The following is a 14,637-nucleotide window of genomic DNA, read 5'->3' on the forward strand; positions in this document are numbered from 1 at the left end:
TGGTGCATATAGACTGAGATTGATTTTAATGGAACATTGCCGTTAATCCTATCTGTCCTACTTTTTATATGTTTTATATGTATAGTTATTATTTTTATTGTATATGATGTGTCTGGTACTGTTTGTCTGAATGGTTCAAAGACGAATAAATGAATAAAATAACAAAAAAAATAATAAAGAGGGCTTGCCTTGAGGGCAAGTAACGTATTTGCAAATTGAGGACATTAACCATATTTCACTGATGGGTGGCGTCACTGCAATTTATGCCTGTCGCCAAGAGCTGTGTGCATCGTGTAACCCTACTGCCATGCCAGTACATTACATCCCATTTGACATTTGGTATAACGCTGACAGGAGGATACCTCATATAGAAAGTGCCACCCATAGATTACTGCCAGTTTTTCTGTATTTTTTTAAATTTATGTCACTGTGGGTCGCATTACAATTTTATCAAGGCGCCTTTTGTAGGACACGCTAACGTTGTACCACATATCTGTGTATTTTGAAGATTGCTTAATGTAAATCAGAAGTATCAGAAGTATACTTCTCATTCAGATGTCGTAGCTCAGCGTATGGGAACTGCCGGAATAGATCTGAGGTATAATAATTTGTCCGAATACATTTTTTTCAAATAAAGAGAAGCGACAGTCTTTTACTACTACTTTGAAAATCTATGAAGAAACACGATGTCTGCATGCATCTGCTCTCTAATAAGGTATTCTGGGGTAATTAACGCATATGTTGGTCACGTTCTTTCGATTTTAATGTGCGTAGACATATAGTTGAGGAATCAGCTTCATGACTGAATAATTGACTGACTGATAGATTGGTGTGTGGGAGGGGAGGTGATGCTACGTTCGCGAGGCAAATGTTAGTGTGGTCTGAAAAATTGAAAAATAATTCGTACTCAAATGAAGAAGTGTGTGTGTGTGTGTGTGTGTGTGTGTGTGTGTGTGCGCTAAAAATAAATGAAAAAAAAATTCATGTAACGTCCAGCTTCTTATAAATATTTTGATTTGATGCGCAAGCAAACCACTAGATCGACTGATGAATTACTTTTCTTTAAGTGTGCTCATATTTCTTAAAAATTTCACTTTTCATATTTCGATGGAAATCGACCTATCCATTTAATTTAGAGAAAGAATAACTAAACGATTACAAGTTGCCGTATATATTTATACACAGATTGTGTTACACAACGGCTGTGTACTTTGGGAGATGCTTAAGACAAATATAAATATTATTTGTTTATAATTGTTTGGACGTGATCATTTATAACGTGCATAAATATTAAATAACCTATTGATGGCACGTCCAGCGGCTGAAAGGAATAAAGATCAGCTTTTTTTTGACAGCTGAGTTTGATTTTCATTATTGGTACTCGTGTTAAGAGTCAGAGCACGCGCATTTCAAAAGTGCCGCTTGCTTGATTGTGAAGTAGGTTATGCGTAGTTTTCAACGCAAATTTTTATTTTTGAGTAGAGCACGAAGTTATTTGACGTCAAAAAGGTGACAGCAAATCTGGACAACGAGGAGGATATCATGATTGCCGCATCTGAACCACTGGTAGGCATGACTACAGTTGATACAGCGTTTGTTTACGTTTCGGGCACCAACCTTTACGCACATTTTGTTGTAGGAGTTTGTGCCTTTCGGACGGCATCATCTACAGAGACATCCGGGAGATGTTGTAGTCGAAGCTATTAACCGGCAGCACCATCCAGACTCCTCTCTGCTTCATCGTCTGAGCCAAGTTGCAATATCAGAGGATACAAAGGTAAATAAATACAAGGTTGTCAAAATAAAATTGGCACGAAAAATGTTTTCGCGCTTTCATGACTATATAACATGAATAAGAAAGAGATCATTACGAAACCAGGCAGACTCTCAATAAAGTGACAACTCACACTACACTTGAAGCTTTTGCAAGAGTTCTTGAGATGTTTTGTGAAGAGAGGACAGTAAGCTAAGGCAGTAAATCTGCTTGATCTCTCTTCCTGTAACTTTTGCCTGTGGGGAGTGTTGAAGGATTTGGTACACACAGTACCCACACAATGGGACAGGTACAGTAACATATAGAAAACGTTATTGCTTCTGTGCTTCAGGTAGACCTACTACACATTCCAATTTAATTAACTGGTATAACTTATTTTGTATCAGATTAATAAACATATTTGGGGCAACAGCTATTTTGGCATCTCAATGCAAGTTGTACAACACCATAAGAAAAGCAACCACCATTGCCTTTTTTGAGTTTGGCATTTCTAAGTACAGTTTTCATGAACAGCCATTCACACTGCAATGTTTACTTGTCAGAGCTCAGCCGTTATTTGACATTTTGTTAACCGACTCTATGATCACAAATGTCACAATATATTTCAGTTATATATGTTTAAACAATTGAAAATCAGGATTGAATGTTTCATTATCTACTGATTGTTGTGAAAGCATTGGTTCAGGGAGAGAGGCTTCAAGACTTTTCCTCAGGGGTTTCTGTTTGTACAGAACAGCACAATATTCTCTGAAATTTAATTGTTGAAAAGTATGCTCCAGCTTTTATGGTCTTCACACTGTGTTCTTACAGTAGGGTACTATGGTGGCATTCTTATCATCTTGCAATATGTATATTGTATCGTTATTGCCCATATACCCTTTTAAGGCCTGTGATTTTGTAGTACAGTGTTTGTCAATAGTACAGACAGCCTACTCAAAACTGGTGACATTTATAATAGAAAAAGCTAAGATGGCATCCAATAGAACAGAGAAAACTTGGTGTAATGGTATAACCTTCTTGCACCACTTTTGTCGCAGTTATTAATACATCATCATCATCACAGTTTTTTATTTTTATTGATCCATTTACAACGAAAAATAAATAAAAAATAAAAGCAACTAGCATCTCTTTAAAACAATGAATTTTTATATTGTTATACAAAGCGATAACAGATTAGATGGCGGGACTGTTTGAAACAGTTTCTGAGTCTTTCGGACAGTCTTTATTTTAAACTAGTGCTAGTTGCTTTTATTGTTTTATTTAATTTCTATTATGAATTTCCTTTCTGTTTCCTGTAGACCATAGATTATATTTTATTGGTCTTGTTATCTACAAAGCAGCATGTGCATAAGACATGGACACATCATTTTATACAGATGAAAGTAATTTCTGTACTTAGTTATTTAAGATGACAAAAATACCACACACATTAAGTATTTATATAGTATGCTTCACAGATGTAAATATTCTTCAGTGGGGTAAAAGCAGTGTTGCTATGAAGAACACTTTAAAATTTCTCCAAATATTTTGACATCAGTCATTGCTTTTATGTTTTTGGGAAGTTCATTAAAAAAGTGTTAACGCCCATGTGGAAAGTACAATTTTGACACAGGGATGTGTTGATTTGGGTTATATGTAAGTTAAATAATTCTTCGTTGAGTGCATGCTGATGTAAAGACAAATTCTGAACGTGTGTTTGCAAGAAGAAAAATTAAAAATGGTGCATAGGCTCAAGCAGTTGGCACACACTACAGATACCTGATGATGCATATGTCCAAAATGCTTAATATTGGAATACTAAAGTCAGCTTGCAACCACTCAATGACTTTCTCCTCGTCAACCTTTTCAGCAGTTTGCAGACTGCATATATTTCTTAAACAGAGGTTTACGTGTATCTCTAGATTTACAACCGAACGTGTATCTTCTATCCCTGTTTTGCAGTTTAAAAGTGCATAGTTGCTTTGCACTTTCCCCGTAAAGTGGCCCCATATTTAAAGCAAGTATGAAAATAGGCATTGTGGGTCAGAAATCAAACATACTGTGAGACATTTGTTTGGTTAGCTTACAGTCACAAGTGACAACTCTAAAGAAAAATAAAGAATGAACATCCAATTCTCAAAAGCAGTTACTCTTCCATGGAATAAACAACAGACTTCACTGGTTGGTCTTTTGTTCCCACAGTGTTATATGCATTCTATAGGGTTTTTTTTATTGCAGCAGGATTTTAGTGTGCAAAGGAAGGAAGAATGTCTTGCTGAGTTTTGTGTTCAGGTATTCAATGGTATCACTAGCCATGATATGATTGTGATTACCAAAGTACATAGGACAACTAAAGGAAGTAGACAGATATCTGTGTCCAGTAAACTGGAGTAAAAAGCAATAGTGTTATTTCTCAATGTGGTAAGGAGATGTAGACTGACTATGGCTCAAGTTTAAAAGAATAGTTGACCATTGCTGCATAGATATGTGCACAGTAGAACTGTTCATTATGGAATGGGCCCTCCATGGAATACAAGCTCTTTAAAGAAACGTATAAAGAAACAGAGACTACTACATAATAGGTATAAAACAAAGCATATTTCTATTCAGAGGGAGATGCAGAATGAAATGCATTTGGCTGTCAACAGAGCAATGTGTGAAGCCTTCAGTGACTGTCACAGTAGAATACTGTCAAATCATCCTTCACAAAACCCAAAGAAATTCTTATCGTATGTTAAGGAACCAAAGTTAGTGTCCAGTCATTAGCAAATGAGACTGGAAACGAAATTGAAGGTAGCAAAGCAAAAGCTGAAATGTTTAACTGTGTTTTCAAATCTTCCTTTACAAAGTAAAACCCATGAGAATTGCCCCAATTTAATCTCCATATCACTGAAAAGGTGAGTGAAATAAGTGTTAACATCAGTGCGTTGAGTAACAGCTGAAATCATTGAAATTGATCAAAGCTCCAGGGCCTTATGGTATCAGATTCTATACAGATATATCTAAAAACAAAGATGATGTAACTTACCAAATGAAAGCATTGGTATGTTGATAGACACTAACAAATACAAACACACACACAAAATTCAAGCTTTCGCAACCCACAGTTGCTGATTCAGGAAAGAGGGAAAGAGAGAGAAAGACAAAAGGATGTGGCTTTTAAGGGAGAGGGTAACGATTCATTCCAATTCCGGGAGAGGAAAGACTTACGTTAGGGGGGAAAAAGGGACAGGTATACGCACGACCCCCCCCCCCCCCCCACACACACACACATATCCATCCGCACATATACAGACAGAAGCAGACATATGTAAAGGCAAAGAGTTTGGGCAGAGATGTCAGTTGAGGTGGAAGCACAGAGGTAAAGATGTTGTTGAATGACAGGTGAGGTATGAGCAGTGGCAACTTGAAATTAATGGAGGTTGAGGCCTGGTGGGTTACGTGAAGAGAGGATATATTGAAGGGCAAGTTCCCATCTCCGGAGTTCTGTTAGGTTGGTGTTAGTGGGAAATATCCAGATAACCCGGACGGTGTAACACTGTGCCAAGATGTGCTGGCCGTGCACCAAGGCATGTTTAGCCACAGGGTGATACTCATTACCAACAAACAGTCGCCTGTGTCCGTTCATGTGAATGGACAGTTTGTTGCTGGTCATTCCCACATAGAAAGCTTCACAGTGTAGGCAATCAGTTGGTAAATCATGTGCGTGCTTTCACACATGGCTCTGCTTTTAATCGTGTACACCTTCTGGGTTACAGGACTGGAGTAGGTGGTGGTGGGAGGGTGCATGGGACAGGTTTAACACCGGGGGGGGGGGGGGGGGGGGAGGTGTCACTGAGTTAGTCCCTCCTCCAGGTATAATTTGTCGTAGATCCCTTGAACAAAAAACCGTGTCCAGTAGTTGGAAGAAAGGACAAGTCACACCCATTTACAAGAAGGGTGACAGAAGCAATCCATAGAACTACTGTCCAGTATCCTTGACATTAATTTGTTGTAGGAACTTAGAACATATTCTGAGCTCAAACATAATGAGTTATCTTGAACAGAATCACCTCCTCAGTGCCTACCAGGATGAATTCCAAAAACATCAATCATATGAAACCTAACTCACATTTTTCTCACATGACATACTGAAAGCTTTGGGTCAAGGAAGTCAGATAGATGCAGCATTTCTTGATTTCCAGTAAGCATTTGACTCGGTACTACATTTACACTTATTGTAATAAGTACAATTATATTCAGTATTTGTCGTTCATGTTGTTTGTTAATGACCTTGTGGACAATATTAATAGTAATCTCAACTTTTTGCAGATATACAGTTATCTGCAACAAAGGACTGACTGGAAGAAGCTGCATAAATATTCAGTCAAATTTTGATAAGATTTTAAGGTGGCACAGAGACAGAAAACTTGTTACAAATGTTCAGAAATGTAAAACTGTGCGCTTCACAAAATTAAAAAAAAAAAAAAAAAAAAAAAAAAAAAAAAAAATCGACTTTAATATCAGTGAATCACAGTTGGAATCATCCAACTCATACAAATACTTGCGTGTAACACTTTTTAGGGGTATGGAATGGACTGATGACACAGGCTCAGTTGTGGGTATAGCAGGTGGTAGACTGATTTATTGGTAAAATACAGGGAAAATGCAGTCAGTCTACAAATCACTCGTACAACTCATTCTGGAGTATTTGTCAAGTGTGTGGGAACTGTACCGAAAAGGAGTAACAGGGGATATTGAATGCATATAGAGTAGGACAGCACAAGTGGTCACATGTTTTTTTTTTTTTTTTTTTTCATGTGGGAGAATGCCACAGAGATGCTGAGTAAACTAAAGTGGCAGACTGTTGCAGATAGACATAAATTATCTAGGAAAAGCCTACTTTCCAATTTTCTAGAATTTGTGTGTAAATGATGACTCTAGAAATATATTACAGCCCCCTACTTATCTTTCACATGGAGATTGTGAGACCAACATTAGATTAATTACAGCATGCATATAGGCATAACCCGTGGTCTAGGGGTAGCGTCTTTGATTCATAATCAAAACGTCTTCGGTCCCGGGTTCGATCCCCGCCACTGCCTAAATTTTGATAAATAATCAGCATTGGCGGCCGAAGACTTCTGGCATAAGAAGTCAGCCTCAGTCTGCCAACGACCTTGTCAAAGTGGGTGGAGGAGCGGATAGAGGTTCAGGGCACTCTGTTGTCCTAGGGGTGGGAAATTGCCCCTAAAGGCTGAAGAATCAGCAATGATCAACGACATGAGGATGCAGAAGTCAATGGAACCCACTGCATTAAAGACACGTAATGTGTATCCACAGGACATGTGGCCTGTAGTTGAAGAAGTGTCATGATGATCTCTCCATTGGCAAAAGATTCCGGAATAGTCCCCCATTCGGATCTCCGGGAGGGGACTGCCAAGGGGGAGGTTACCATGAGAAAAAGATTGAATAATCAACGAAATGATAACGTTCTACGAGTCGGGGCGTGGAATGTCAGAAGCTTGAACGTGGTAGGGAAACTAGAAAATCTGAAAAGGGAAATGCAAAGGCTCAATCTAGATATAGTAGGGGTCAGTGAAGTGAAGTGGAAGGAAGACAAGGATTTCTGGTCAGATGAGTATCGGGTAATATCAACAGCAGCAGAAAATGGTATAACAGGTGTAGGATTCGTTATGAATAGGAAGGTAGGGCGGAGGGTGTGTTACTGTGAACAGTTCAGTGACCAGGTTGTTCTAATCAGAATCGACAGCAGACCAACACCGATAACGATAGTTCAGGTATACAAGCCGACGTCGCAAGCTGAAGATGAACAGATAGAGAAAGTGTATGAGGATATTGAAAGGGTAATGCAGTATGTAAAGGGGGACGAAAATCTAATAGTCATGGGCGACTGGAATGCAGTTGTAGGGGAAGGAGTAGAAGGAAAGGTTACAGGAGAATATGGGCTTGGGACAAGGAATGAAAGAGGAGAAAGACTAATTGAGTTCTATAACAAGTTTCAGCTAGTAATAGCGAATACCCTGTTCAAGAATCACAAGAGGAGGAGGTATACTTGGAAAAGGCCGGGACATACGGGAAGATTTCAATTAGATTACATCATGGTCAGACAGAGATTCCGAAATCAGATATTGGATTGTAAGGCGTACCCAGGAGCAGATATAGACTCAGATCACAATATAGTAGTGATGAAGAGTAGGCTGAAGTTCAAGACATTAGTCAGGAAGAATCAGTACGCAAAGAAGTGGGATATGGAAGTTCTAAGGAATGACGAGATATGTTTGAAGTTCTGTAATGCTATAGATACAGTAATAAGGAATAGTGCAGTAGGCAGCACAGTTGAAGAGGAATGGACATCTCTAAAAAGGGCCATCACAGAAGTTGGGAACGAAAACATAGGTACAAAGAAGGTAGCTGCGAAGAAACCATGGGTAACAGAAGAAATACTTCAGTTGATTGATGAAAGGAGGAAGTACAAACATGTTCCGGGAAAATCAGGAATACAGAAATACAAGTCACTGAGGAATGAAATAAATAGGAAGTGCAGGGAAGCTAAGACGAAATGGCTGCAGGAAAAATGTGAAGACATCGAAAAAGATATGATTGTCGGAAGGACAGACTCAGTATACAGGAAAGTCAAAACAACCTTTGGTGACATTAAAAGCAACGGTGGTAACATTAAGAGTGCAACAGGAATTCCACTGTTAAATGCAGAGGAGAGAGCAGATAGGTGAAAAGAATGCATTGAAAGCCTCTGAGGGTGAAGATTTGTCTTATGTGCTAGAAGAAGAAACAGGAGTCGATTTAGAAGAGATAGGGGATCCAGTATCAGAATCGGAATTTAAAAGAGCTTTGGAGGACTTATGGTCAAATAAGGCAGAAGGGATAGATAACATTCCATCAGAATTTCTAAAATCATTAGGGGAAGTGGCAACAAAACGACTATTCACATTGGTGTGTAGAATATATGAGTCTGGCGACATACCATCTGACTTTCGGAAAAGCATCATCCACACAATTCCGAAGACGGCAAGAGCTGGCAAGTGTGAGAATTATCGCACAATCAGCTTAACAGCTCATGCATCGAAGTTGCTTACAAGAATAATATACAGAAGAATGGAAAAGAAAACTGAGAATGCGCTAGGTGACGATCAGTTTGGGTTTAGGAAAAGTAAAATTCTGACGTTACGGCTAATAATGGAAGCAAGGCTAAAGAAAAATCAAGACACGTTCATAGGATTTGTCAACCTGGAAAAAGCTTTCGACAATATAAAATGGTGCAAGCTGTTCAAGATTCTGAAAAAAGTATGGATAAGCTATAGAGAGAGACGGGTCATATACAATATGTACAACAACCAAGAGGGAATAATAAGAGTGGACGATCAAGAACGAAGTGCTCATATTAAGAAGGGAGTAAGGCAAGGCTGTAGCCTTTCGCCCCTACTCTTCAATCTCTACATCGAGGAAGCAATGATGGAAATAAAAGAAAGGTTCAGGAGTGGAATTAAAATACAAGGTGAAAGGATATCAATGATACTATTCGCTGATGACATTGCTATCCTGAGTGAAAGTGAAGAAGAATTAAATGATCTGCTGAACGGAATGAACAGTCTAATCAGTACACAGTATAGTTTGAGAGTAAATCGGAGAAAGACGAAGTTAATGAGAAGTAGTAGAAATGAGAACAGCGAGAAACTTAACATCAGGATTGACGGTCACGAAGTCAATGAAGTTAAGATATTCTGCTACCTAGGCAGTAAAATAACCAATGACGGGCGGAGCAAGGAAGACATCAAAAGCAGACTCGCTATGGCAAAAAAGGTATTTCTGGCCAAGAGAAGTCTACTAATATCAAATATCGACCTTAATTTGAGGAAGAAATTTCTGAGGATGTACGTCTGGAGTACAGCATTGTATGGTAGTGAAACATGGACTGTGGGAAAACCGGAACAGAAGAGAATCGAAGCATTTGAGATGTGGTGCTATAGACGAATGTTGAAAATTAGGTGGACTGATAAGGTAAGGAATGAGGAGGTTCTACGCAGAATCGGAGAGGAAAGGAATATGTGGAAAACACTGATAAGGAGAAGGGACAGGATGATAGGACATCTGCTAAGACATGAGGGAATGACTTCCATGGTACTAGAGGGAGCTGTAGAGGGCAAAAACTGTAGAGGAAGACAGAGATTGGAATACGTCAAGCAAATAATTGAGGACGTAGGTTGCAATTGCTACTCTGGAAAGACAAAAAAAAAAAAAAAAAAAAAAAGACAGTTCCGCAATCATTCTTACCAATTTCCATATGTGATTGGAATGGGGAGGAAACCCAATAACTAATACAATGGGACATACTCTCTGCCGTTCACTTCACAGCGGTTTCCAGAGAATACATGTAGAATGTGTTTGTTCCAATTTAATAGCTTTGCAGCCATACTCCTAAGAGTTTGTTTCACATACTGTTATCAACTTGTTCATCATTGTGGATATCCATATCCTTACGTGCAGAATTGTGGAATTTTAGTGCAATAGTTCTGTTTTTTGAAACTGTTTATTAGAATCTGATTTATTCTGTGCGCAGCTGCCAAGTTGTTTCGTGACAGTGTTTACTGGTTGCTGTAATTCTTCCTTACTTTCTCCTTTAAACAGAATTGTGATGTCGTGTGCAAATATGTTCGTTTTATGAGCATCCAAATGAAAGCGTAGATCATTTAGGAGGGGCATTTGTAAAGTGCGTGCAAAAACAAAATCTACTTACGTGTTTGGGGTAAAACTTTTCTTATCTTTTGACGTAGTCTCCTGCTACACTTATAAACATTGCCCAATGCTGTTCTAATTTGTTGATCCCTTCCAAATAATAGGAATTGTCCAAGTCTGCAAAATAACTATTAGTTGCTGCAATCACCTCCTCGTTTGAATAAAATCTTTGTCCCGCCCTCCATTTCTTCAAATTGGGGAACAAATAGTAGTCTGAGGGAGCCAAATCTGTAGAATAGTGGGAATGTGAAACAAGTTGGAATCCTATTTCCATTACTTTTGCGACCACAACTACTGAGGTGTGTGCTAGTGCATTGTCGTGAAGGAAAAGGACTTTTTTGTGGGCCAATCACCGGCATTTTTCTTGGAGTTTGGTTTTCAAACGCTCGAATAACGATGAATAATATGCACTTGTAATAGTTTTACCCTTTTCCTGATAGTTGATGACGATTATCCCTTGTGAATACCAAAAGACAGTCGCCATATTCTTTCTGGCCGAAGGAATGGTCTTCGCCTTTTTTGGTTCAGATTCTCCCTCAGTAATCCATTGTTTAGATTGTTGTTTGATCTCAGGAGTATAGTAATGTGTCCATGTTTCATCCACAGTGATGAAGCAATGCTTGATTGATTGATTGATTGATTGATTTTAACAGGGGAGCTAAAACACCTTCGGTCTGACCCGCCACTACCCGCATTGAAACTTAGGTTTATTGTGTGAATCGCTACCTGTATATCTAGTAAAGCCAACCAGTGCCCATAAATAGTGCAAGGAGTCCCTCTACCAGTTTTTTGTTACATACAATTTCTTCAGGTCTAGTTGTTCCGAAGATTCTGTATCTTTTACTCTCCAATGCCATGCATTCAAAGATTAGGTGAGATGCAGTTTCTTCACCCTCTTCACAGAGCTTAGATTTAGGGTCCTCTTCCATTATACCCATTGTGTGTAAGTGTTTTTTGAAGTTCCTGTGGTCGGTCATCAGTTCAGTCATGAGTTTGATCTCTTTCCTGTTCAGTCCCTGGATTACAGAGCTTCTTTTAAAACATGGCTTGGGCATCATTACCGTACCATGTTTTTGTTTATGGACATTGGTCCAATATCCTACGTGCTGTTTCCTAAGCCAGTTCCGTAGTTCTAATTTGATCATAGCCTTGGTGATTGTCAAGACAGTTTCTGGTCCAATAAATGGAGTTGTTGCCCCGATCCTAGCCAATCTATCGGCTTGTTCATTGCCACAGATCTTGTTGCAGGAGCTGCCAATGATTTCAGGGCTGCCTGACTGTCTGAATAGATGTAGGTGCTATGTTCATTGGAGCACGTACTCATATTCTCCTCCACTCATGCCCTGATTGCAGTAATTTCGCCTTGGAATACAGAGGCCAGTTTCCGTAGAGGGATGCTGCTCTCCAGTCTTGGCTGAACCCCGTACAACCCTGCCCCAATGCCTTGGATCTGTTTTCGACCCATCGGTGAACCAAACGATGTTCCCCGTATGGTGTTGAACTGTTTTCTCCTACTGCTCCCTACTTCCAATTATTATGTTGTAAGGCTTGTCAAAGTAGTTGGGAGCTATTTTATAGTCGGCGGGCATTTCCCCAGCTATACCTATATTTACCTCACTCACTATATTAGTGTGTGATTCTGGATATCTGAATGAGACCCAGTTTGGGCCAGTTTTAAGTCTGTATGCCCCAGCTGCTGCTTTCAGCTTAACCCAGAGGTGAAGTGGAGGCATATCCAGCATGGCTTCCATTCCAGCAGTTGGTGTGCTGCTAATTCTGCCCGTTAAGGCTAAGCAGGCCAATCTCTGCATCTTAGTAAGCTCTTTAGCAGCAACCTGCTGGTCTACCTTCTTCCACCACACTGCGGCCCCATAGGAAATCCTATGTCTAACCACTGTGGTGTATATCCAGTGCATACACCTGGGGCTTAGGCTCCAGTTTTTGCCACAAGCCCTCCTAGTTGTCACTAAAGTGCTTTTTTACCTTGGAGCAGATACACTTAATATGAGGGGTCCAAGTTAGCTTCTCATCCAAGGTTACCCCTAGATATTTCACTGTCCCCTTCACAGCTAGAGTTTCATCGAAGAGCTTTAGATCCCAACTTGCATGCTGAATATGTCTCTTTGTAAATGGCACCACAACAGTCTTCTTAGGATTAACTTTCAGATCCTGTTTAATGCACCATTTTTACACAATTTCCAACCCTCCTTGTGCCATATCCCTGACTGTGTCAGTGAATTTGTCAAGTTTTACTATGACAAGGTCATCCGCGTATCCTTGGCAGAAGCATTGTCTGGAATTCAGTTCCTCAATGAGTTCGTTCACCACTAGATTCCACAATAGAGGAAACAAAACGCCTCCTTGTGGGCCAGCTCTAGTGGTCTTAATTACCATCATTTCATTCATTATGGTAGCCTCTACCTTCCTTCCACTAAGCATGGCTCTGGTCCACCTACATATAGTAGTCCCCAGGTCATGCACCTCTGCTGCTGGAATCGAAGGCCATGTTACTAAAGCCCCCCTCGATATCCAGGAAGATGCAGAGAGCTATTTCTTGGAAGTGAAGTGCTTTTTCCACCTTCCCAACGAGTTGGTGGAGAGCTGTCTCACGTGATTTGCCTGGTTGGTATGCGTGTTGGTTCAGGTGTAGAGGGATCCTACTTAGCCTCCTCTCCCCAACATAGACATTTACCAGTTTTTCCAATGTTTTGAGAATGGACGAGGACAGACTGATTGGTCTCATATGCTTGGCCTTGGTACGATCAATTCTCCCTGGCTTTGGAATGAGGGCATAATTCACTGCCCTCCAAACATTGGGAATGATTTCTACTGCTAAGCTAACTCTGAGTAGCCTGCATAGGACTCTTATAAGCTTTCCTCCTGCCTGTTGCAGGAGAGCTGGAAAAATTCCATCTGGTCCAGCTGACTTGAACGGTGGGAATATTCCCACTGCCCACTGGATTTTGTTGAAGTTCACATACTCCTTGTCCGATTCCCAGTCCTGTTTTCGAGTGCGTGAGAACCGTTGTCTCTCTGGGGTCACATACTGGTCTGTGTTATCCGGCAGAGCATATTGAGGAAAGTGAGTTTTGAGGAGCAATTTCAGCTTCACATGTGCTCTCTTTGTATATTCCCCATACTCCTTCCTCAACGTACCTCCTGGATTAGTTGGTACTATAGTGAGAATCTTGTGAAGTCTGGCTTGTGCAGCCGTGCCTTCCACTTCCTCACAGAATGCCTTCCAGGATGCCTACTTTGCTTGACTTATTGCAAGATTGTAACTGACAAGGGCCTCACGATATTTAGCCCATAGTCCTTTACGTCTCGCAATATTAAACAGTCTCTGTACCTGTTTTCTTTGCATTTCCAATTTGTTATTCTACCAAGGAACACTCCTATTTGTGCACTTCCGGGTGACTGTACTGTTGTACTGATATGAGGTCACTATGGCAGAGGTAACAGCCCCTGCTACTTCCTCAAATTCTACTGGCTTCCTTATCGTGATTTTAATTTCCGATAAGCGTAAGTCAAGATCCCTCCTATATGTCTCCCAGTCTGTTTTCCTGGGATTTCTATAAGTCATGGTCTGTGTGGTTCCAATTTCAACCTTGTATTTAATGTACATGTGGTCCGATGAGGATGGTTCCGACACCACATGCTATTGTTTGCCATAGCTACCCATCGTCATGGAACCAAATGTTATGTCAATTACTTCTTCCTTTCTGCTATTCCTGAATGTAGGTTAATTGCCCCTATTCAGGACCTCTAAGTTGTTAGCTGAGAGGAATTCAAGAAGGTACTCACCTGTGCTGCTGTGTCCTTGCTGCCCCACACTAGGTTGTGGGCATTGTCGTTGCACCCCACCAGCAGTTGGTCACCTTGCCGATGGCAAGTCTCTACCAGTCTCCAAACAACATATGGCAAGTCTCTACCAGTCTCCAAACAACACTTAAATCCCTGTGGATTCTTCCTGAACAGCTGCAAACCATCCTTGCAACACTTCACACGGTTCCGTTTTTGCTTAAGCGTGAGCAATCGCAGAACCCACCTTGCGGATAGCTTTATCGTGTCCAAATGTTTTTGCAAAATATTATACACCTGTTCATTTGAGATGCCCACAGCACTAGCAA

General features: G+C 40.2%; 1 protein-coding gene across 2 annotated transcripts in view; it reads left to right on the plus strand.

Annotated features, from left to right (window-relative positions):
* Positions 1-567: 567 nt before the first annotated feature.
* Positions 568-14,637, plus strand: part of LOC126333765 (anaphase-promoting complex subunit 1) — a 353,884-nt gene continuing 339,814 nt past the window's right edge. The window contains exons 1-2 of one of the 2 annotated variants that reach the window (XM_049996770.1): positions 568-1,566; positions 1,640-1,777. In XM_049996770.1, coding sequence (XP_049852727.1) covers positions 1,543-1,566; positions 1,640-1,777 — 162 coding nt within the window. In that variant the 5' untranslated portion in view covers positions 568-1,542. The remainder of the gene's footprint in view (positions 1,567-1,639; positions 1,778-14,637) is intronic. The other variant, XM_049996779.1, reaches the window with a different exon arrangement.

This window comes from Schistocerca gregaria, chromosome 1 (genome assembly GCF_023897955.1).
Source record: "Schistocerca gregaria isolate iqSchGreg1 chromosome 1, iqSchGreg1.2, whole genome shotgun sequence".
Classification (NCBI taxonomy): domain Eukaryota; kingdom Metazoa; phylum Arthropoda; class Insecta; order Orthoptera; family Acrididae; genus Schistocerca; species Schistocerca gregaria.